The sequence below is a fragment of the Anoplopoma fimbria genome, chromosome 5 (assembly GCF_027596085.1).
Source record: "Anoplopoma fimbria isolate UVic2021 breed Golden Eagle Sablefish chromosome 5, Afim_UVic_2022, whole genome shotgun sequence".
Taxonomy (NCBI): Eukaryota; Metazoa; Chordata; class Actinopteri; order Perciformes; family Anoplopomatidae; genus Anoplopoma; species Anoplopoma fimbria.
The window spans coordinates 14766976-14792946 of NC_072453.1; the positions used below are offsets into that span (position 1 = coordinate 14766976).

At 40.0% G+C, this 25971-nt stretch overlaps 1 protein-coding gene across 2 annotated transcripts; it reads right to left on the reverse strand.

The window, feature by feature from the left end:
* Positions 1 to 160: 160 nt before the first annotated feature.
* On the reverse strand, positions 161 to 25468 carry ccdc186 (coiled-coil domain-containing protein 186). 2 transcript variants are annotated; one of them, XM_054599359.1, is made up of 16 exons: positions 25357 to 25468; positions 23088 to 24076; positions 22437 to 22563; positions 21480 to 21608; positions 19940 to 20152; positions 19331 to 19450; positions 18261 to 18365; positions 17338 to 17436; positions 15842 to 15928; positions 15604 to 15746; positions 14375 to 14630; positions 13921 to 14110; positions 11449 to 11529; positions 10979 to 11207; positions 5279 to 5498; positions 161 to 3285 (listed from the first exon to the last, which is right to left on the reverse strand). In XM_054599359.1, exons 2-16 carry the CDS (start codon positions 24029 to 24031, stop codon positions 3202 to 3204), a joined length of 3027 nt encoding a protein of 1008 aa, XP_054455334.1. In that variant the 5' UTR covers positions 24032 to 24076; positions 25357 to 25468; the 3' UTR covers positions 161 to 3201. The 2 variants fall into 2 exon arrangements, with proteins under 2 accessions (XP_054455334.1, XP_054455332.1); XM_054599357.1 differs by having other exon boundaries at positions 11431 to 11529.
* Positions 25469 to 25971: the final 503 nt, after the last annotated feature.

Consider the following 25971-nt stretch of genomic DNA (forward strand, 5'->3'; position numbering starts at 1 on the left):
AGAGGTTATCTCTGGTCCGACCCTATAATACACTTCATTCCGCTGTAACTCAAAAACACACAAAGCAGAACAGCAGATGTTCGTGTCATGTCCACCTTAGTCTTAAGGCAAAAACAAAGCAAAAACATGAAATATGAGACACCGTGGGACATTCAAGAGAAAGCAAGGACTCATCTCTTTTTATTCCCTGGAAACACCATATATACAAACATAATCCAGAATCAGTTTTTTTTTTTTTTTAAAAACGTCTCATAATCCTTTTACAGAATGACATATTTACAAATGTATAATATAATCACAGTTTGAATATTCCACTAAACAGGGCGGGGGAAATCATTGCACAGCAGGAGGGAAAATGACAAACTTCCAATTTAAATCTCACATTTTGACACACCTCACACGTCCCTTTTAACACAAACACACTAAACTCCATTTCATCATATCCTTATAGTGAAATATGAATCATTTATTCACACAATGCTGCAGCATGGCTTCGTTTCAAGGTTGTGGAAATGTGTGAAATCTTGGATCAGCATGATCAGGACAGGAGACACGCTGTGACCCACACAGAAGAAGCGTATTAGCATGCCTCTGAGAATTATGAGGAATTAATTAAGATATCCTATGCAATGATTTGCATATGTTGTATTTTACGTCTGTCCCAGAAACGGACTGTAAAGCAACAACACAAACAACTATGATTTTTCACCTATTCAGCAGCAAGCAGCTCATTTTTGCATTGTTTAATATGCAAATTATCCAGATTCCTTTAGTTTTGAAATAATCATCTGCCTTGGTAGAAACAGAAACCCTTAATGTTAAGTGATAAAAGTGCAACCTCTCTAAACCTTTTGGAGGTTAAAAGGTTACTAAGTTTCAATAGAGGAGAATCAAGATGGATCTCCAGGTGTGCCGTCATGCTGATCCCACCTTGCAAAGAAATCTTTTATTGATTAAATAAATGCAGATGTACATCAAACGCCGAGCAAGGCATTAAGAACTCTATGACTTCAATCAAGGAAACTCTCATCTCTATTCACAAAGTGGGCCATTTCAACATAGCCTCAGGGTGTATTGGGAGGGGATCAACCTGTCATCATTCATGACCCATAAAAGCCTGTTTTCTGATTTGGGAAATAAAGAGATAGATGCTTATGCTTTGTGAAAGCTTCTGCAATCAGATCAAATAAAGACCAAGGAAACTTTAGCATTGTTGAATAAAGCTAGTTGCCTACTTCATATCCTTCATACTATATGCACTGTAGACTGAACATCTGTGAATGAGAGCCAGAAGCTGCAGGTGTTTGTGTGGCTGACAGACTCTGTTCTTAATGCAAATAACTAAATGCACCAGTGCTCCTTCGAGATGACACAGAACTTCATCGACAATCTAGTGAAATCCTATAAGCTCTGACAGCTGAAGCATTCACACAAGGTGTAAACACAAAAGCTTGAGAGGTTATAAAAAAAAAAAGCACACATGCAGCCACGTACGCAGCCTCACACGCACAAACGTTGGACACAAAATATTCCTGCACAGTCGCGTGTCGCACGTACACAAGCAAAAAAAAAAAAAAAAAAAACAGACATATTAAACAGTATACTGGCGCACAAACATTCAGAACAAAACAAAAAGACAAGATGGAAATAAAAACAAAAAAGAAATCACTGAAAGGAACGGCATTGCACTTTGTCCCTGGATATATTTCTGTAGGTTCCATCGTCTTTCCTGAGCTACAGCTACAGATCTCCAGTCTTTCTTTCTTCTATAATTGATTTACTTCAACGGACTCAGTGACACTAGAAAAAGAAAGAGAAGCGTGATAGGATGACCGGAACATTTGAGTCTTTTTCCTCTCACCGGATCATATTGTGCACACGGTGCAAAGAAAGCTTCTACAGAGCGGTTAGCATCTCTGTGTCCAGGGTTTGATATCAGGAATGCCAATGATGCTCACAAACCACTTTTTAAAAGGAGGCTGAAACAAACAGCTTTAGATGCTCCTGTCTGATTAAGAGTAATCGTTGCCAGTTGCTACTAATCAAACAGATTAGTGAAGGAAAGGCAAAAATATTCTAGGGATTCATTATTTTAAATTAAAAGCAAAGGAAAACGTAAAGAAAGCGTTAGGTGAATATGCATGATAAAAAAATAAAAATGGATAAACAGACAAATAAAACTTAAATGTTAAGCCAAGAAACTATGAAAATAAAAGAAAGAAAAAAAGAAATCACATTCAAAATGGCCAAACTCAAGACCAGCTCTACATTTCAACCGTAACATGATATTATATTTTGTCATAGATTTTTTCTTACACAGCTCAACATTAGGATACTTCTACGCTGATGGCATAGTGCTGTTGGCTGCATTAAACATTGCAAAGAAAGCAGTCTGCTTCCATCAGTCTAGCACCGGCGTCACACAGATGTTTGGGTCTGCTGATGCGAGGCACCTCGCTTCACCAGCTCGGGATGTAAGTGCTGTGCGGCGCAAAAGTTGCTGAAAAATGCCCATGTGGCACACAAGATCCCCAACTAGCCCAGGCTGTTTTTTTTTTTTCTTCACTTTTACTTCTTGGAGTGCTGTTTTGTCAAGCTGAAGAAGCAGCTTTTCAAAAATACATTTGGCTTATTTATTGGGCAGACGAACATCCGGATACAAGCAGAGAGCATGCTGGGCGGCGATAATCTTGTTTCAGTTTACTAACTGGACTGCGGACAAGAGCTGTGAGGGAACAAATGTCTTTTTTTATAGGAGAAATTACTGAACAAATCAGTGTTTGTCATTTTTTAACTTCTTCCCTGGTAGACTTTGCTATACATTCATAATTATGGCATCAATTAGTTTACAGGACAGTTAGACTTTCAAGCTTGAAGCAACTGGCCTGAAGAGTTTTTTTTTTTCTTGGCAAGGCTCAGAGGAGACGGACGTTAGCCAGAGGAAGATCTGTTGTGTTGGCGGAAGGTGGTACAATGTGGATGGAATAACAACAGTTCAAGTAAGTTCAGACACGTTCTCCAAACGGACAGAGTTCAAGAGGTCTGAGGTGCTACTGGCTCTTACGACATTCCATTTGCTCCTTCGTGTGTTGGGGGAATGACCGTGTGTGCACATCTTACATTTTCCTGTCCCTTCAAAGATGCTTGGTTGGAGGTTCCTTAAGTAGATATTGGTCCTTTATTTCTTCTTTCCCGGTTTTGTCACTTCCTCCTTACTCCATCCTCAGGATCTCTCTGCTGTTTTATGAGCCTCTCGATCTCGGACCCCAGAGTCTGCAGATTCTCCTGTGAAAGAGGGTGAAAGCTTTTAGACTCAAATACATAAAGAGGCTGGTGTGCTGTGGCTGTTTATCAAAAATAACAGAGGGAGAAACATGTAAAATACTTTCCTCGAGCATTTTTGCCATTTATTTCTATGCGGGAAATATTTTGGGACGAAAGCATAATCACAAGAACAAAAATGGTGTTCGAAAGTGTGATTGTGGAATGTACATAAAGCCTGTATTGCACACCGACTGCGGAAATTAGCATATTATATGGAATGGAAATGGAATGTCAGAACAGGGTGCCAGTGTCACGGCGCTACATTCTCTTGTACGTACAGTGTACATCTGGCTACAACATCTCTTCAGACAGCCAAGAGCTGAGAGATGGAATGGATTCATTCATTTCATACTAACACGTCAGATAATTGGTTCAGTTGAAATCCTAATTCAAATACATGAATGAAGACCCTCAGGTGCAGAAGCTGGACAAAGCTCCCATATGCAATGGCTGAATGAGGATGAATACTGTGAATCTAGGCTTAAATAAACTATTCCGATCATGAACTAGTAAGAAGGAGAAACACGTCTCAGTTACACTGGGGCACAGTTTCATATCTTAGCAATACGCATCAATAATGCAGGTTCTGAATTAGACCACGATTTCCAACATGTCATCTCTATAAAAACGGAGATAGTTGAGAGGCAACATGACGAGCACACTGTGCTGACAGGACTTCCAGGCTGTCAAATGAAACAGAAAGTCACATACAGACAGTGTGATACATGATATATGATACATGATATATGATATATGATATATGGCTGACTTTAAAGGTTTGAGAAATACGACCCAAATGTCAGGCGACCTCACTGGACAAAAGGTAGCAGCTAGCTTGACATTCCCGTTTATCCAGCCCAACACTTTTATATTGTTAGTACTGTTGTCATTTAAGTTAAGCTGTTGAGACATATTTTTATAAATTTTTTCTATTTTAAATGTGCCATTTCTGTCTAATTTATATCAGCAAAACAAGTCCCTTTTATGAAACTTGACGGTCTAATGATTCTTTCCGCTCTTTGTGACCTAAATCATCAAAAAATATACAAATATATTTGAAATTATTTTTCAAATGAATTTCTCTGACTAGCATTCAAGCAATGCTATAAATTATTCGAACCCTGTAGAGCAGAAACAACGAAAAACAAGCGATGTGTATGATGAAAACATAACGTTTTAAGGAACTTAAGCATAGCCACTGCCTCATCACGGGGCTTGGTTGGCTGTGACACCCGGGCCTAAGAAATAAACCCGTATCAGTATTCTGCATCAGCAGTTCCTACAGAGGAGGCATCCAGGGATTCTGCAGTCTTCTGGGCTGGTGTAGGTGTGAAGACTTAAAAAGGGAATTGAGCTAATTTTTCATTATCTAAATCTCACTGCGAAGAAAAATTCTGTAGGCATAAGCTCGGGACACTAATAAGTTATAAATACCCAATTACAGTAAGGCATCAAATTCTCAGTTTATTTCGGATACATGCATGGAAATCGCTTACTGACTTAAAACACATTTTTATGAAGGCACTGATGGGCAAAAACACTTTCTGTGCAATGAGAGCCCATACATTGAACTGCTAATGCTATAGTGAGAGCCATATGAATGAATAATGAAATACTACATGGTGGTACATGGTGTTTCTTTGAATTTATTGTTACACACCAAACAGTGAATCAACAACCTGACGGAAACACTAAACCTTCTGTATTATGATTTATTTATTTTTAATTTTTTTTTTAAATGGTGAAGGCAGCCCTGCATTCTTCAATAGTCAAGGTGGAGACATTGACACAGCTAATAACTCAGGTCATCTAAGCTTAAACAATTAATCACTCACTGAAAATGAAATGGGTCTCTGGGAAACTACACACAATGTCAATACTGCTGGTGTGTTTACAATTGTTATTTATAGTGCAATACTAATGGAGAATGATGCCTGCTGGGGGGAGAACTTACCTTCAGAGTAATGTTCTTCAGCAGTGTGTCCTCCAACACAGCCTGCAGCTTCCTGTTGATCTCCAGCGACAGGTCCAGGGTCAGCCCGCTGTCCGCCGGGTGGGAGCTGTAAAGCGAAGCCATGATGCCTCCCCGCCGGCTCAGATGGGCTTTGTTAATGTCCGACGCCTCTGATGAGAGGGCCCCTGTCTCCTCTCTTAGCACATAGCTCTGAATAATTCTGTCGGGAGGAAGGGGAGGAGAGGAGTCAAACTGTGTGCTTCAAAAGGAGAGGGGGGGGGGAACGAAGTGAGCGCGTGGCATCGGCTGCAGACTGTTGAGCAAGGAAATTGAAAAAGTGGGATTTATAGGTGGGGAGCATGAAGAGCTCCTACAGTGCAATAAAACCGTTTCCAGCAGCAAAAGCAGCAGACGTTTCTAGAATAGTCATTTCGGTGGGATGGCGTGTTGAACTTGTGCACGGGATAAATTCAGTCATAGTAAGAAAGATAATTCTTGTGCCAGTCAGAATAGGAAAGGTAATGGAAAGGGCAGCATTTGTAGGGGCTGCAAGGATTCAATTAATCAACTACATCGTCTGTGCGAGCGTCTGAGAAAGTAAGATTAATCTTCATGTACATGGAACATTTTCAGCTCTGTAACAATATATAGTGTAAAGCCATGTTTGTGTCAGCCAGAGGGAGAGAAGAGAATTCAGGTTTGTGTCAGAGAGAGAGAGAAGTCATTAGCTTAACAGCTCTAAACTTCTTGTTGTCCAATTTCACCAGCACAGCCAGAGAGCAATGACAAGCCAGTGTGTTTCTATTAGGAGGAAAAAAACCAAAAAACAAAACGGAGAGAGAGAGACGCAATTGTGACTGAAATTCATTACTGCGTCCTACATTATTATCTTTTTTTCTGAATATGCGACACAAGAGAAGGGAAGATAACACAAAGCAATATTCAAGATAATGGAGATGGTTAAGGAAATTACCGTTTGAAGCTCATTCATAAAATTTCTTCTGTGTATGTCTACTGCCATGAGATTGAGGATGATGAGGCTAGGCTCCAGGTATCAAAAATAAATTAAACACGTACAGGGCTGGAACGGAAAAAGCTTTTATGATCGTGTACTGTATTCTTATTTTTCCTCTTTAAGACTTGGAGTGTGGGCAGGTGAAGAGGATCGGGTAATGCCCTACAGAAAAGGTCAACAACCTCCTGTATATCTCTTCAAATGGGCCAGAAATCAATATTTTAAATCGGCTCTCAACCCAGCCGTATATCTGAAAACAACAATATTCAGCCCCATACTGGCATTGTTTAGTTCAAATGCAGGGTGTGTCTGAGATTGATTTTTTTTTTTGAAGGTGGGTAACAGCAGGATGAGCAAAGGGACGTTCCTGACGTCGGTGAGTCTTCAATGAGAGGTCTGCCTGTAGAGCTGAAAGGTTTTTATGAAAGGAATTCTCAAGAAGATAGCTAGAGAGTAGATTCATTGGAGGTAAATACCTAAATGTTTCTAATACTACTACTACTACTACTACTACTACTACTACTACTACTACTACTGATCATGACCTAGCTTTCATAAATTACAACATAAATGCCACAAATGAAAATGAATGGAAAACTGCATGTGTACTACATCCTTAAGGATATCCCCTTTCTAAGCTGTGATGGCCTTGATTCTTTATGTGTCGATTAGAACTGCTGTGGGCCGTTAAACTATATTAAGGTCTTCAAAAAGTCAGTATTTTCAACTTACTTTAAGAGTTCTCTTTAAATGTTAAGCACCAATAGTTTAAATGGGATAGTCGTTCACTGTGGACCAAGTACATTTTTAAAAAGTCTGCTGTTAAACTATTCCTGTTAAAGAAAGGCAGAGCTCTTGGAAAGGGTGAAAGCATGCCAGGGACTTCTGTTTGAGAGATTCAGAATATGCCATGCATTAATAGTAGTGTCCAATACAAAGAAAAACAGCTGAAGCAGCAGACTGGGACACATGGGTCTCAAACCTCATTGAAATGGTAAAGCATTCATTCATGTGCTTTATGTCTTGGTATTGTAGTCTGTTGATGTCAAACCCATATGTATGCACTACACAAACCCTCAAACTGTATGTTACAGTGTATGCATTACACACTAACAAAACAAAGATGTCTATGGTGCAAAAAAAACCCAACAGAAACGCTACAGTAGCCATGGAAGCACTACAAGAAAAGCCACCATCATAAATCACACACACACACACACACACACACACACACACACACACACACACACACACACACACACACACACACACACACACACACACACACACACACACACACACACACACACACACACACACACACACACACACACACACACACACACACACACACACACAATGAGACTTACCTCTGACTAGAGTTGCAAGGGTCCATATTTGGACCCCAGTTCCATCACGACAGTGTTTAGTAAAAACAAAAAAAGTGACAGAAATGAAAGATGTGGCCACATGGTGCGCTGAATGGCATGCAAAGGTCGGCCGGGTTGTGAGCAAGACAATGATTTATTTTTATGTGAGTAGTATGACCTTTTTGTTCCAGCTGAGAGTGTGTAAGCAATGAGGGCGGCAAGTCAAGCATGCATAAAGTGATTCTGGTTACAGCACAGCTCTTGGATATCTTGTGTCGGACCACATCACACTAAAAAGGCCAGTTCTTAAAGTGACTAAAAAAAAAAAAAATTTGTACCAAAAATGTTGCGAGACAAAAAGAGAAAATGTAGGGAAAGAGAGATACGCCAGTGGTTGTTTGTATGTTTTATCGTTATCTTATTGAGAACTTCTCAGGCTTTAAAAAAATAATAATTGAAATGATATTATTAGTTTCAGGCTGAAGGCCATTTGCTGCAACACTTACGACCGTACTTGCTTAATTAATGTAGATGATCACGATTAAGTCGAAATGTACCCTCTGTATTATTTACAACAACAACAACAACAAAAAATAATCAAAGGCACTGGTTTACATAGCAACCAAAATCAAAAGCATCAAGAAACTCTAAGCCTGTTGGAAGAGAGCCAGGAATCCTAGATAATCTTGAAAGGATCCATTGTGTATATTTAAACACATTCAGCCTGTGAGGAGCCATAATAACCAACAACAGAGCATATATTGCTCTGATTTGCCGTTACCATTGATTACAACAAAACAGAACAATAGGGGGTGCTCTCTAAATAAATATCCATCTACATCTCCTGAACAGAAGGCCTCCTCCTGTTCTCATCTGGTTTATAACAGCATCATTTTAATTCACGTCACATGAATGGCCCATTTAGACTTAATAGTCATTATAACCAGGTGTTGGTACTGAAGGAGACACATCATTGCCCATGAAGGATGATGCTGCTATTTCTGCATGTTTTAGCTCATTTTCTCCAAATTGCATATACTATACGAGCATTGTAGCCAATGACCTGTGTTTGAGTTCCTAGCAGCACACAAATATGCCGCCCGTGAAAAATATGGAACGGCTGCATGAAAGGTGAAAAAAAAAAAAAACACCTTAAAAAATTATGTAGTAATAGAGTTACGAAGTTTGAGTATTAACACCAGAAGAATAAAACGATCCTTAAGGTTAAGGCTTGTCTTGTAGCCAGGCCATCGGTTTTAATTTGTTTAACTTAGTGTCCATGAAATCATGTTTTTTTTCCCCCCATCAGTTTGGCACGACTGTCGGCTCCAAATACTGCAATACCCATGAGCCTCAGTCACTGATGTTGTGGGGAAGAGGTAGGGCTGAACCAAAATAAATGTAATTTATGGTGCCGTTAGATTGCTGCGAGACCACCTTGATAATACAGTCTGGTGCGTCCCCTTGTGTGTAGCAAGCAGGAGGCCCAACACTTTTCCGACCACAGTGAAACTGTCGTTTTCGAAAGGCTAAACCAAGATACTTCTCATAGTGAATCAAAGCTTCAGCAAAATGCTTCAACGTTACAGCTGGCAATAAAACACACCATAAAAATCATCCAAAATTGACCCAGAATCCTAACTAATTGAATTAAGCTGCAGATTGTATAATTAGTTTTCTCAACTGCATGGACTACAGCTTTCGCCTGCTGGCTAGCGCAGCACGTAACAGAGTTTTTAGCTGTGTGATTGGATATTTCTTACAGAAATGCATCTTGTAACTTTTACTTCTTGAACCAGGGGTACCCCAAAATATCTGTATGCAAAAGCACTGCAATGATCATACAGCGTGTATGGAGTGGAAGCTTAAATCAAACAGTAGCCTTTCATTCACTATTTGTTCTTCGTCAGAGACCCACTAAGGCTCCACTTCCACATCTACATCTCTTTATTCATCACCTGCTACAGGCTTACAGTTAAAATCAGTTTTCTGCAGGCTGTCCAGGAGGGATAGATACAGAAAGGCAAAAAGGACAAATTCACATCCACATTCTGGAAAGTGCAATACCCCCCTCCGACTTAGAGTTAGAGTTTTTGAAGAGCTAAATTTAGCCCTGTAACCGTGGGATTCGTCCTCAATCTTAACTCTTGAATGTAGGTTGAGGCTAATGGATTCAATACGAGTGTGTAGCTGAGAAAAAAAAATGAGTAGTGGAAGGCTCCAAGTTGAATCAAGTAGGGATGATTGGATATCAATGAGCATTGTTAATATAATCTGGCAACAAGAGCCAACGTGATGCAGAACGTTAATGAACTGTTGGGAGGGATATACACTGCACTCGTTTCACTCAGTAGAGGAAAATGTTTCTATGTTTAAGTGTCTTTGGTTCTAACTACGATACTCTGTTGTGTTGAAATCATATCCACACCCCATAATATCCCGACACTGGTCTACGATCCACTTCAAGGCCTAACCTGCACATACAGCAGTGATGTGAATAAGACAGCGCCAACAACCTTCACGCGGTCTCTTCAGTTAAGATGATGGTTATGAATATGGATGGCACCTCATTAAGGATCCATACTGATGCATCCAACCTCCGTGACTGGTAATAGCTCTGAGTGAAGTCGGTCACGAATCGGTAGTGAGGTGCACGAGTTAGAATCTAAGGATGATAATAAATTGTTTGTATGCATATGCCGTTTGATCAAGGTGAGCTGAAGCAGAGGTAGTATCACCAGGGAGTGAGGCATGGTGTGCCTGAATATTTGGTTTAAGTGAAAAGAATATTCAAATCTAATAAACTCAGTACTCCCATTGGTTAGTATAGCTATCTGCATTATTAACACTAAATGCTTAGAGAGGTGTTTAGCATGTGTAACTAAGAAAATATATATATATCCTGCATTTAGTCCTTGTACTTTTTCCATTTAACACTTCCACACAGCTGCAAGAAAGCTGCTTTCTGACTTCTGATGTTTTCTTCTATTTTCTTTTTATAGTAAACTCATTTGATATAATTTAAGAGCTGCTGGTTGTGGATGTTCTTTTGCATCTATTAAAACAAAACAAAGTACTGAAAAGTTGACAGAATTAAGCCACACTGTATCATTACAGCCCTACTTATCATCAGTATTGTTTGAGGAAAACACACCACCATCCACTGCACCGGTAAAATCTGAACAGCTCGCATTCTCGGGTCAAACTGCTCACAAATAATAATTCAGCATTGTATATAGCAGTTAAAAATAATGTAATAATAATGTTCTCGCCATCTCCCTTTCTCTGCTCTGTGTACCGGTCCATGCCACTCACTTGGTCTTTTTGCGGATCTCCTCCACCAGTTGCTTGATGTGGTCCTCCATGAACTCTATTTTTTCCTGCTTGCGAGCCAGGGCCTTTTGCAGACGGACAATGCGGTCCACCAGCACGGTCTTGTCGACCTCTGGGAAGCTGTCCACGATGACCACTGAGGGACCGGACTGGCTCTCTGGTGACCGCTCTTCAACACCAGTGCTCCCACCATGGCGTACATTCAAGGAGCCTGGGGAATGGAGGGAAGATCATGAAGAACTTGGAAATGTCTTTGGTCATGTTTCAAAAACCTGTGAGCTTGTATTCCTTATAAAAGAAATACTCTTTATATTGCACTTTTAACCACTACCTTCATTTGACGACACCAGAGGAAAAATAAAAACTTTACAGGACAAATATTGGAAAAAACAAAGACTTTTAAGATATTACTTCTGCATGTGTTAAATACTAACCAAATCCAGGAGCAGTACCTGAGGAACTTGAGCGACTGCCCATACTGCTGACATCCCGGTCGCATCCTCCATTCTCAACCTGCTCCAGTCTCTTACGGGCTAAAAAGTAAAGAAAGAGTAAAGAACTTTCAAATGTCTATTAACTAAATTAAGCACTGTATTCTTGGAAAAAGGCACCTGGACAGGGTAGTTTCACACCGACATTTAAAACACACGAAAATAGTGTCAAAAAATCGTCTCATTGCTCGTCTGAACAACATAAATAAATGCACAGTTCAATCATAACAATAAAAAACTAGTGAGCAAATATATATATTTAAAAGGCTATAACAAGAATTATTTGGGATGATCACTTAAGAAATAACTTAATTGATTATGAAAACTGTCAGAATTGGAAGAGTTCTTTTCTGTCGATTAACTTGATTGATTCCTAAACTAATCATTTTAAACGCTAGCCTTGTGTGAGCAAAGAAACAATAATGTGACTTCAAAAACGTACTTTAGCAGAGAAAAAACGAACTGCGTATAAAATCTTGCAATCAAATTATTTGAGGCAGAAGCCCACAAAAAGGCAAGATTAAAGTCAAAGCTAAGCATCACTGCTTGACTGAACTCAGAGCGTTCCTCTGAAGGTGTCTACCTGAATAAAGGCGATGCAGGCTGCTTTTGATGTGTGCAAGCTCAGCAAACCGTTCGTGCATAATAAAAGGCTTAAAATTACCCTTCTGCAGTCAGAGACACTTACTGCAACACTGATGAATGACATCAAGCTCTCCTAATGCCTTTGTGTCTCGTATTGCAAATAAAAAGGGAGAGCTTGTATTAATAAAATAGCTCTTAATTGTGCGCCCTAGAAAGGGATTGTTCAGATTTTGTTAGTGGGTTGTATGAGGTACTTATCCATAGTCGGTGTATTCCCTGAAGTAGGCGGTGGTGGGCACGCCCCCAGTTTGGAGAAGCAGATATAGCAGTATGCCAGCTTGGGAGGCAGCAGTAAAACGTTTCAATCAACAACAATAGGATTTAATTTGGATGCTTTATTTAGAGTATTGTCACTGCTTTACCTTGAAGTCAGGGGGGCTATTAGAATTGGGAACTAAACCTGTTACTGATCCAAGACTCCCTTGACAAAAACAGTAACTTTACCTCACAGAACACAGGAGTTGCTGGTCTATCGCTGCCTCGATCAGTGAGTCCGTTTGTGTTACTGTGGGACTTTTGCGCGTTAAAGAGTGAGTTCGGGTTCACCAAAGTCACAGAAAAACAAACAAACTAACAAATCGAGGCAGCAGCAGACCAGCAACATTGCAGCTTTTTGTCGAAGGAGTCTGTTGGCTTTGAAGAGAGTACTGATTAAAGTTTAATTTCCCTGTCGGAAAGGGCCTTAAGTCAACAAGGTAAAGCGGTAAAAATATTCTAAACAGAGCATACACTTAAACTGGTACTGTTTTTTTTCCAGTGAGCCTTTTTTTGCTTTGCTCCCATGCCGACCACCATCTACTATAGGTATCATACTGACTATGAATAAGTACTTTATATAACCTCAATTCAAAATAACTTCCCTAAACTATCCCTTTAAGGTCACTTTGTGTGTCCCACAGAGAACCAGATGGGGGAAGCTGGCTCCCTCTATTTAGTATAATCCTAGCATGAGAAGAACATTAGCTTTCTATGCACCGCATCTATCTGTACACTCCCATCTCCCTCATTTCTAGTCACCCTGCACTCTCTCCTCTTTATCTGCATGTGTGACCTGACATTAAATCCTGAGTATAGGACGCTCTCTCAGTCTAGACATTATACATTAAAGATACATATCACAGTAAAGTGAAATGAGATGATAAGAAACAGGATACCTATAATTTTCACTTGTGACATATCCTGATATGGTTTCTAGATTCATGAGCAAAGTGGTAATTATGGCAGGGCTGGAAATGACACTACGCTTTTTACAGCTTGAAATTCTATTTTCTATTAAATTTGTCTTTCTCATCTGCCTGCTTTACTTAGATTCAGACACTTTTGAATTGATTCTGTTCGCCTGCAATAACATAACTGGAGTAAGAAAAGTTGATTTTTAAAGTGTAGCATATTTAGTCATGCCACTTTATTTTCTTATCCTATATTTTGTTTCTGTTAAATACAGTGACATCAATTTAGAAGTGATGTTCTGTTTGTAAGTATTGGCTGTCCCTGAATATCAGCCGTGATGCTTCTAAATAGCAAACACATTGCAGTAAAGAATCAGTAGTTGCGTCTCCTTGTACAGTATGGTAGCATACAGTATATGCCTCAAAATCTTCTGTTTGCAGACTCTGGTTGTTGAAGACTGGATACAAAAACTGAGCTATCTTCATTGCTCCAAACTAGTGTGTTTCAACAGAAAACATGCATTAAAATTGTAAAAATGCATCACAGGGTTTTATTGTCAATGCATTGTGACATGCAGCAGTTTACCGCGGATATATACTGCAAGAGTGGTTTCCTAACCTTGTGTTAGTTGTTTTGTGAGGTCTTTGATGTTGGCTGCTTGTTTCCTTTTCTGAGTCACCAGCTCATCCCTCAGCTCTTCAACTCTGGTTTTTAGCTGAGCCACTTCTGTCTGCAATGCTGCCCGCTCCTCCTGCAGGCCCTGCACCTCCTGCTGCCTCAGCACCTCTTCCTGTCTCAGCAGCCATGACTGCGGGAGAAATAGAGACGGGGGGGCTAGATTAGACTAATGATGCAATAACAGACATGACAGAGTGGCAAGATATTGTAACAATGGCTGCTTGTTTTAAAAACAAAATGCACAGCCTAGCAACATGTGACTGAATAGGAAAAAAAAATGTTCTTCTAAATGGCAAAGAAATAGCAGTTCAAGGACATTGCATGTTCTAGGTCAGCTGTGGGCTGCTATGTCCCACTTCCTCCACATAACTCTGTGTGATCCAACTTGCCCGACCTTGTCATCTAGTAGCCGGTTGGTCTCCTCCAGCTTTGCTTGGAGCTCAGTGAAGCTGCTGTTGAGCTGATCCAACTGAAACTGCAGTGAGTTGCTCTCTGACTGGAGCTGGGCGTTCTTGCTGCTCAGCTTCTCAGTGAAGCCCAGTAACTCAGCCTCACGCTCCCTGCTGCCTTGTACATCACGCTGGAGGTCGGTCATCAGGCTGGACAGGCTGTCCACTTCCTCACGAAGAGACGTGACCTCCTGTTTATCACTGCGGGACAAAGGAGTTATTGGCAAGGTGTTAATAAAGACAGCAGTTATGAGCACTATGAGCTTCCCTTTGGGTGTGTGTGTGTGTGTGTGTGTGTGTGTGTGTGTGTGTGTGTGTGTGTGTGTGTGTGTGTGTGTGAAATGGGTACTTTTAGAGATACGATTATATACATGTATGACAATTGTATGACACACAAAATGATCCTTAATAAAATGAGAGTTAATTTATCTTTTATCTTATTCATCTTTAATGATTTATATGTTTTTTTCATCATATAAAAGACACAACTATCCAATACAAAAAAATATTGAATGAAGAACAGAAATGTTTGAAAATCAAGTACATTCTTAACTGTTCACTCTCATTTCAACTATCTGTAATTCGTCATACGTCAAAGTTCTGTTGCATTGGCATTCACATGACCACTTATCATTTGATTCCAGTTTACAAACTGGCCATAATGAGCCATACATAATGTCTCAGGATGAAAGTCACATCTTCACTGGTAGTAAAGCTTCCACCGGACCAAAGAACTGGTGGCATAACATTTTTTTTTTTCTTGCCAACAACTAAAAATGTTTGTGCGAGTGTTGGAAAAACGTCCTGCTGCCCAAAGTGACAGCCAGGACAAATAATTGAGAAGCTTTTGCATAAATCTATTTGGGTTAGCGCCACCTTCTTATGGCACTCTGGCACACACAGAAAGCACCATTTGGATAAGAGGAAAAGTTTCTCCATCAAGTCATCTGCACATGGCCAGCAGAGCCGCAGAGCCACAGAGGGACCGGAGTCCCCTCCTGCCCCGTGTGCTATATTTGTCCCTGGCCTATCTTTAAATCCTGCAATAAGGAACTTACAGAAAAATGTAAAAAGGGAGATCTGCATTGCAGTGTGCACTGAAGTATCAGTACCCATTACGTTGACAGTTTAAGCACTGCTCCTGCATGATCAGTGTGAGAGTGTGTGTTTGTACCGTTCATGCTGCTCCTGGAGCGCCGTGATCTCTTCCAGCTTTTCTCTCTGGCGGCCGATCTCAGCTTTCTGCCGGTTGATGATCTCCCTGTACTTGTTCAGCTCGTCCTCCCAGCGTGGACGCTCGTCTTCTAGACACTTTAACTGCAGAACAACACACCCTTGATTCACCTTTACATCTTCTGATATCATGTGCACACACATACACATATATTCAAGCACTAATTAGAATGACAAACCTTGGTTCGTAGGGTAATGAGCTCATCCATGCCCTCTTTGTAACTCCTTTTCAGGTCATCCAGCTCTTTGGCCTTCACTCGGTGCACCTGCCAGATACATTAAGTTCTACATTAGACATGTATCCACTGTTATGGTTCTTACTTTGAGACTGCTCATAAAAGAAATGTCAGTTTTTAAACCTCTGAATCCTAATCGTAAAAGCATACCTAATTCTAAAAACAGCTTCTTCTCTGCCAATTGTGATTACTAAGATTTAAAAACACAAAACAATTCAGTTCAATGAACTGACACATTTCTTCCTGGAAAAAAATCTTACATTAGCATAATTTCATTGCGGATGCTTTTCCTGGCAGTCCATGTGTAGCATTCATTAACATTATTTTGCTTATGAAGTCATTATACATACGAAAGCAAAGCTTAATAATGTTTTGCCTCATCTTTTGAACAAAGCCATTAATGGTACCATTTTTCCAAGAAGCTATTAGTAGCCAGTGGTATCCAAGACAACATCTCAGTAATGGAGATGCTGGTAGATTTACTGTCTAGTTTCTCCATGCATCCCTTCCCATCTAATTCTAATGTTAACACCCGCACAGCAAAGGAAACCCAACTGTTTTGTTTTTATTGCGTTATTTATGACTAGGCTGCATCATAACTTGGGCATAACACATATAATAAAACGAACACAGATTGTGACCAATTCATTCATCAGCAGGGCAGTAAAATTATGCTGAGCTCTTACATTGTAAAAACTGCAAGAAAAACAATCTGCATATAGTGATAGGCTTACAACATACTATACATCACCTCAGTGTGACAAATATGAAAAATGTATAGGATAAAATCAAACAGTTCAGTTAAAATGAATACATCAAAACTCAAATTTAAGACAAGTTAATGTATTCTAAGACCTTATATTTGTGACTTTAACGACATGTAAACACACTGGATAAACGAACCAGTCCGTGGAATGAATGAAGAAATTAGTGACGTCCTATGGGTTGTTGTTGAAACCCGTAGCTTCATATTGATTATTTCTAGGCCATTTATTTTTAAAGTGTGATTCCCTTCAGAATGAAGCAGAGAGAAAAACAGGCCATTGTGTTTGGACTGAGTCCGTGCCCGTGAGCATGCGTGTCGGCCTGTAGAGCCTATGTGCCAGTTTGTTACGCACTCCAATTTAAGGCAATTACACCTCTCAAAAGGATTAAAACAGCTGAAAATAAAAAAACATTTACTACAAGAGCTGGCATTAAAACCCATCAATAAAAGGATGAATAATAGAATAGGATGTATATGTTATTTTGAATTAAAAGCAAACCTGTATTAGTAATTTTTTTTAACTTCTGGTGGATGTTCACGTAAATGCAAATAGAAACATAATTCACCAACAATAGAATGCAGTAAGCATATAGTTAAACTACTACTACTACTAAGCTTACTGTGATAACATGTGTGAGGAGGTGTTTTGTATGTGTGCACAGTGGGTTGGTACCTCTAATTGGTCTGTTTGTTCCTGCCTGTGTTTCTCCAGCTGTCCTTTGGTCTCCCTAAGTTTAGCATCCAACTCATTGGACTTGATTTCCTCCGATTCCTGGAGGAGAGACGGGCATACGATTAAAAAACAAGACAATAATGATTAGGGTGAAAGAGAGAATGTATAGTTGAAGAGGGGCTCACATGAAGACCAGGCTAGCCTTGAAGAAAGAAAGGTGTGTGAAATATAAAGGCATGGGAGAGGGGAGTATCTGATAATGAAATAAATGACTATTTCTGGGGCTTTTCTAGTCTTATTTACTTTATGAAATGTACTAATAATAATTTTGAAAAAAAATCATCACATTCTTTCATCATGTTCTTTTAGGACCTTTTTGACATGTTGTTTCATTTCAATGTCTTGTTCTGTCATATGCTGTCACTGTTGTCTGTATGTGATCTGATCAGAACACACTACTGGTGAATACAATAGCTAAAATTAGCACACAGGGAAATCTGAGGCAGCTCTCTACCTCCATCACAAGGTAAACATGAAAACTGCCTTTCTCCTGAAGCAGAATCAGTCAAGTTCAGTTTCATGTTTGTATTCTACTTTCTTTTTAAATGACGTGTAAACAGCGTTAACTAGTCTATGTATGTAAGAGTACAGTATGTGATACAGCTGATACTTTTCTGACCTTGTGTGTTACTGACACATCAGATTTGATTAATGTAATTATTTGATAAGTTCATTCAGTGAGGGATCTAACCGACTGCAGTCCCAAATCTGATAAGCACCCAAGTGTGACACTGCCAAAAAAGAAATTACTACATCCAACAAATCCAGACGTACTTAGTTTCTCATACATAGAGATGTTTAACTTTTGTTCACATTATTGGTCATGAGCAAACTGATACGTCTGTGTGATAAATATCACAGACCTGGTATGTGCGGATCATGTCCTGGCAGTTCTTGCGGATCTGTTCAGTCTCTTCTCTGGCCTGGGCCAACTTGGAAGTGGTCTCTCTCAGTTTGTCTTTAGATTCCTGCACACAGATAAACAACATAATAATGCTTTTTTTAATTAGGACACTAATAAAAACAGCTATTCATTTCAAAGCAAAGCCTGTATTGTATAAAGCATGTATTGATTTGCAAAGTGTTCCTGTTGTGACTTCTTTTTCCTGGCAAATGTGTATGGAATTTGTGCAGACAAGAGTTTATTTTCACACACACACACACACACACACACACACACGCACACGCACGCGCACGCGCACGCGCACGCGCACGCGCACGCGCACGCGCACACAGGCTCCTGAGGCCTTGAGCAAGTACTGAGCTTTGGCTTTCCCTCTGTTCATTGTTGTGTATTTGCTTGGAGGCAGGTAAACATAAAAAGCATTATTTCTTAATAGACTTTTTCAAAAATAGCAACAATGTTAATGTGGTTTCCTTGCAGGATCATTACTGTACCATTTTCACCCCATTTCATTTTGCCCCTGAATCAGAAGACACTTCTACAGTAATCATGTTTTTTCATGAGGCGGCTGCAGATAGAATGACTGTAGGGGATGTCATTTGTTTGCGGGAAATAGCAAACAATTAGAATCTTTGACAAAAAACTGACGTGGTTTCTAGACTAAGTGAAGAAAATCAACATTAACCAGAAATGTAAGTATCATCTTTCAAACTAATATGGGCAATGTATTGATTGTTACTTTATGTAGTCAACCTTATTAGACCTGTAAATGTAGATATTAGCATTCAGTTGATTAAAATTTAAAAGAATCATACCCACATCAACAATAGCATCCAAAGCACAAGGATATTATGAACAAGTCATTAAAATAAGAAGTTTCCTTATGTTTGCCCATAAAATAGTTCTTCTTTTCATGGAGCACATTTGGGTTGGGAAATCATTTCATGTTGTTTGACTGCATTTCTGTTGTAACGGTAGATCTAATCTCAGCAGGATGGGTTGATAACTAACAGGTTTAACACACATTACCTTGTGTGCATCCGCCTCACTCTTTAGTTTGTTCTGGGCCCATTTGACCTTGATGAGATGAGAGTTGATTTCCTCCTTCAGCTTTTCCACCTCTCGAGTCAACCTGCTCACCTCGCCATCCTGCCAGCACAGAGATAAGGGTGAAGGAACAAAATCAGAGGAGAGACAGCAAACGGAACTTTGGCTGAGCTGAGATACTTATTAAAATTACAAGGTCTGATTTTTTCCCCCTGCTAATTCCCCCATAATTATATGATAACAAGGTCCGAGTGGGATATCCAACATACGGCTAATATGGATGACTCAATCCAGGGTAATAAGGACTAGCAAGATACAACCTTTGATGTGAAGTCATTTTCACTGTCAAGTGCAAACTAATGAGTGGGACAGCTTTGTATGTTTATCATGTCTCTAGTGGCAAATTCTATTAAATTCAATTAATTTAGCACCTCAAGCAATGGGTTGAAATGTTCAATCGCACCATAAAGAAAATGTTCTGTTTTGTCTGAGGTTAACCAAATGATGATAATGATGGTAAGCAGCGCTGTGAGTCTTTATGTCCGGCTACAAATGGTTTAGCAAGGTTCTTAAAACTGCCACAGTACTTACCTTCGCATCATACAGCTGCTGCAGACGACCTTTATCCTGAGCCAGCTGGTTTCCTCTGAGGGCCTGGCGGTCGACCTCCTTGGTGGCTTCCCTCAGCCTCTTCTCCAAACCTTCCTTATCTCGCCTCAGGTCGAGGGCCTCTTTCTCCCCCCGCACATATTTCATCACCATGGTCTCCTTCTCTTGGCGTGCCTCGTCACACTTCTTGCCGACCTGAGATGATTGTTTAGATCATGGATTAGGTTTGCACAATTTCCCACTATTCAGTCACGGAGCTACTTGTACAGATGGATTATGAAGAAAATGAAGTTTCCCTAAAGAAAACCTAAAACAAGATTTGCTGGGTAGAGAGCTCACATGCTTCCACTTGGCAGCAATGTTAAAAAGACAACTTTCTGTTGCTTTATTTCACTGTATAATATGTTGTATTATAACTTTATTATTTAGTACAAATGAAGTAATGCACCCAGACTTTCTCAATACCATATTTGGCTTACTAGGGCTGAAACTAACAATTATTTACATTATCAAAATTCCTTTCATTGATGTAGAACTTTTATGACCAGAGCACACTGTGGTACACACTACTGCTCTCACACCTGTGCGTTCATTCCTCATGCCAATGAGATGCTCATGTGCCATTTCTTATTTCGTCAGTTAATAGTTTTATGCTTTTTGCGCAATCTTTAATAGATGCTCTTACAAGCTGGACTCTCAGGAGGGCGAGAGAAAGAGTGAGAAACTGTATAAGAGTTGCTGTGTGTGTGTGTGTGTGTGTGTGTGTGTGTGTGTTAACAATATAACTTAATGGAAACAGATAGCACTTTTCATGTATCAGGTATCCTTAAGTACACTTCAAATAAAAAAAAAACTAGGTATAAAAAGAAAGAAATGATCAGTTAGGTGGCACAGATTTTGTAATAGAACATGTTTTAAACAGTTGAATAGAACAGGGTCCCCATCTAAAGAAAGACTGATATAAGGGAAGGGGTGTAAGAGGACAACTGAGAGCAAAATGTACCTCTTGTTGTTCACTGAAGAGTGAAATTAAAAATTGTGAAGGGTGACAAAACCGTCAAAAGAAAAATGCCCTACATGGTTTCGACCAAGTGTGGAATTTATTGGATAAAAGAATGTGCTCTTCTGCACTATTCCCTTAACGAGTGATTAAATCTGTAATAACAAGCTTGGCGTGCAAAGACTCAGCTGCTAGTTTTGTAAAAACATCTACAAAGATATATGTGATTCAGTGTGGTGAAAAAAATCAATGCACTGTATTTTTCGCGAGTTGTGAGAAACCTTTATTTGAGGTTTTTTTAATTAATTATTATTATTATTAATACATTTAAATTACCAACTTTAATTTTCTACCATAGTCGAAAACTACCCTTGGACTGGATTTGCTGTTGAAGTTTCATTGTGAGTTAAGTGGTAAACTCCTGGAGCAGGCAAAAAATTTAATAAGGCCAGACATGCAAATAAGGGTTAGACTGGGGCAATGTTAAGTTGTGTGAGCAGCTTTTCACAGAGGCAGTTATACCTGTTCAAGCCTGTAAGACATGTCCTTCTGCATCTGCTGGAGGGCAGCCTTTGCTGCCTGGTCCTGGTGAATCAGCTTATCCCGCGACTCCTTAAGTTCTTTCAGCAGCTCCTCCACCCTGCCCTCCAACTGCAGAAACAGGGAGTATAAAGGATAAGCAACTTGTTGGGCAACATGGGAGACTGGGCCACACCTGGGCTAACCTGCTTCACAGGATGACACCTGAAGCAAAAATGTTGGAGGCCAAATACATTCAGACAGCAGCACAGGAAGAGGAAGGCAGTTAGGCATTGTTCCAGGAGACTTTTACTGTAATTATCTGCGGCAAGATGAGCCTAAAATAGTTACGTATGATGGTTGAAGAATAAAGAAAAAGGGGTTAATGCATTCATTGGGTACATTTCATAAAAACCCCTCCTACAACCTTCTGCTTACACAATGCTTAAACAAACGCCGTTTCCAAGAGAGCATGAATCAATTATTGTTCCTTCTATAGCAACAGCAATGCTCGACCAGTTCCAATGAATAGAGAAAAGTTCTGTTGTGATGTGCTAGAAGGTAGATTGTAAGCTTTGCAAATTGGACACACCAAAAAAAAACAAATTAAAAAACACCCACATGGAGTGGATCAATGGTAATGCTCTGATAAGCCATCAGTGTTTAAGGCTGATGTGGAGCAATGTTTTCCAATCCTTAACACAAAATGTTATGGAGCAAAAAAGAAACTATTTGCAAAAATGCTGATGCTCTGTGATCACAAGTAGCTAAAGTCAATGTCTGCCATGTCATAAAAATAGCTTGGAGAGACATGCAGGACAGCCATAGCCCATTATTTCAGAATACGCTTGTTTTGGACCAAAGGAAAGATAAAGACCACATCAATGTGTTTGTGCTCCAAGAAAGTCAGTGCCACATGACCATGAACAATGTGAATAGACTATAGAGAATGAAACTAACCTTTTTAATGGTGGCCATGTGCTGCTTTTCTGTCTCTGCCCTCTTTTTCAGCTCTTCCCTCATGTTGTCCTTCTCTGAACAGATACCCAGAATCAGCTCCTGGTGCCTCTTGTTCTCCTCAAGCAGCCTATATACAAAGACACACCACACACAAACACACAGGCATACAATCTTAATCAGGTCAGGCCCAAACAAAGTACTGAAGAATTAAGACTGTTGTTATTAAGGCCAAAAGAAAGAGCAGGATGGGAAAATGTCTGGGTCGTTATGTGTCATTAATCTTATACGTCCTGCTTGGTTTTTAAACAAATTATTCTTGTGTGGCTGAATAATCAAGACAGATTAACAACTAAAGGTGTGAGAAAAACAATAGCCAATAGAACGTTTGTTAATCTCTTGCTAAACTGACCCATTAGCGAGCATGTGATTATGTTTGCTTCTTCCTACTGTACAATATATGTGCGAATAAATTATTATTATTATTATTACAATGGAAGCCAGTGACTGTACAAAGAGCAGTTTAAAATGCTGTGATGAAGGTGGCCTAGTTAATCATCAGCTACACTAGGCAGCAGATAAACCAGAGACATGGACAAATCTAATAACTGACCACATAGTGCATCTATTTCAACTGACGAAATAGCAGTTTACCTGTGAATAGACTTCTCCTGCTGTGCATACTTGAATTGCACACACTTGTCAAAGACCAACATGCAGTCCTCTTGGTCTGTTGGGAGTCCATTGACGGGTGGGCTCCCTTTCCTCTCACCTCCACTTTCCCCCTTAGGCAGCTGACAAGCCAACAGCTCTGACTCTAGCTCATCCAGCAGTGACTCCTGTGACAAGGATCGCTGGATTTGTGAGATAAGCTTTCGGCTGCAGTCAGTGTCATATGGACTTGACATAGAATGTGAGGCGGCTGAGGTGTTGGCACTGGTTTGCGGACTGGAAGCGAGGGAGGAGCTGACAGTGTCGGAACCGGGGGTAGAAGGGCCATTGCAGAACCCGGAGGTGGTTGTCGAGTCGGTAGGGGAGTTTTTGGAAGCGTTTTGGACGGAGAAGGATGATGGACTCTCAGCTGAACCACTACTATCAGCAGGCGATGGCTCTGGGGAACAATTTCTAATCAGGACTGATGGCTGCTCGTTGCTGTTTGGAGTTGAGGCATGAGAATCCTTCACTTCATCAAAAGTCAACAAGGTTTCTGTTGTTCCTTCAAGAACAGAAGGAGAGCTTTCTACCACATCATCCAAAGTGGTGACGGGGGCTACTAAAGCTCCACCAGCCTCATCTGAAAGCGAAGGTTTCCCGCCATCCATGGGAACTGCACTGCTATCACAGCTTTCATCAGCATCCATCGCACTCGCCTCTACATGTTCCTGACTGCATGTTTGAACTTCCGACTTTGTCTTTAAGCCTGTCAGTACATCTGTCGTAGTACTGATTAAATCACTGTCAGGCTCTGCTTCATCTTCTGCCTGACTGCATGGTTCTGCCACATCTGCAGTGTTGAGAAATATTTCTTCCTCCTCTTTTACGTCAGATTTGCTGTTGTGGGGCTGATTCACCGACTCAACCTCTGATCCTTCCATCATGTGTGTATCTGACGCAGGACCAGGCTGTCCCTCTCTGGTTCAAATCTGACAGAGACAGATGGAGGAGCAGACACAGAGTAGAGAGGGAGTGTAAGATGGAGCAAAGACAAAAATATACTTGGGTTTTCATACATCATAGGACAACAGTTTTTCTGTGAACAGCCTAAAATGTCCTCCAACTAACATAAGTATTAAGATTATTACACAACCTCATTGCATGTTTTTTTAAAAAAAGGGCATCACCAATTCATGCAGAGGGCATGGTAAAACCCACTTGGGTGGATAGGACTATTATGAAAAGGACTGTACAATGTTTGATTTCAGCACACACATTTTCTAACTGTGTCTTATATGAAGCCGTATGAAAATTCAAGCTAATTCACTTAATCTTAAGGATATGCATAGGCACTAAGCCTGTGCTCACTAAAGCTATGGAAAAGATTAATAAACAAAGTAGCCCTGTCTCAGTCTGAAACATCCAGTCATGGCTTGAACCCTTTGGACGGAAAATGGCTTTGTCAGCATTCACTGTGTTATTAATCACTGAGACTGAGAATAGCTGGCAGTTATTCATTTTTAAGTGAGTTTTCCTACCCCAAATCTCCCCCAGAACAATTTGCTCTACCTCTTTCAATACCAAACCTATCCGTACTCACTACACTTCTGCCCTATTGCATGATTGTAAGTCGCTTTGGATAAAATGACTGTAATGTAATGTAATGTAATAGATCATACTGTTTTTTTTAACTCACAATCAAACTCAGAAGCCCTGTGCTTTACCATATAAATATATATGATATAAATGGATCAGAGGCACATACAGCAACCTAAGCAAGCTTCTCATGTTAAGCAGATAAAACACCTGACTTTACAATGGAGGTGATGCTCTTACGACAGGTGTCATGCAAGATCACAGTCAAAAGCAGTATTAAAAACACCCCCTTTAGGTGCATCTGGTTGGTTAACGTGTAGGTATCGAGCAGCAGGCCAATGTGACACTTGTATTGAACCTACACTTCGTTTAATTGAACATCAGCCCCACCAAAGATGACTTAATCTCAACCAGCTGTTTATTCAACCACGACAGTGAATCAGGGAAACACGTCAACGTTACGTCACGTGACACAGCAAACTTAAAAAAAACAAAAACAGTGGTTGAAATAGATGTACCACATAGCAAAACTGTCTGACACACTGCTCACTTTAGCCGGCTAAGCTAATAAGCTAACGTTGCTAAGACAGGCGCTAGCTAGCTTAGCCGGCAGCTAGCCTAGCTAACGTTAGCATGTAGCATAAAACGACAAATGTTATATATTTACACCCACAGGATGAGGATACTCCATGGTGATGTTCGACGCGGAGAAAAGAGACAACTTTTGGGGATGTCCACCTTCCCAGCTGATAGCCCCCCCAAACAAGTCACTTTCATATGACACATCAACAAACATGGCCACTGCGGAAGAAGCGACGAGCAGATATCAACCAATCAGAGGCCCGGCTGAGACGTGACGTCAGAGTGACGTCAACGCATGACGGATACACCCCCCGCCGTTTTTTGTTTTTTTTTTTTACTTTTCTTTTTGACAGAAATTAAATATTATAACAAATATATATATATATACCACACAAGAAAACACTCACCAGTAAACCATATTAAATACTAAAAAAAATGTGTATGAACCATTCATGTGAATTATTAAAAGTGTTGTGCTGCCCATAAACCAGCAGTAAGATAAAATAAGATAAAATAAGATAAAATAAGATAATCCTTTATTAGTCCCGCAGTGGGGAAATTTACAGGATTACAGCAGCATAGAGGATAGTGCAAACAAGATACATAGTAAAAGATAAACAAGATTAAAAAAAAAGTATTATAAATAAGCAATAAAAACAGTAAAGAATCCACAATAACTGAAATATTACATTACATTACATTACAT

Coding starts and splice junctions, on each gene's coding strand:
- ccdc186 (XM_054599357.1), bottom strand. CDS start 24,031: ATGATGGAAGGATCAGAGGTTGAGTCGGTGAATCAGCCCCACAACAGC. Junction 20,153..21,479: donor TGTCTTACAGGCTTGAACAG/GTATAACTGCCT, acceptor CAATCATCTCAG/GTCGGCAAGAAGTGTGACGA. Junction 3,286..5,278: donor TGAAGAACATTACTCTGAAG/GTAAGTTCTCCC, acceptor CCTCTTTCACAG/GAGAATCTGCAGACTCTGGG.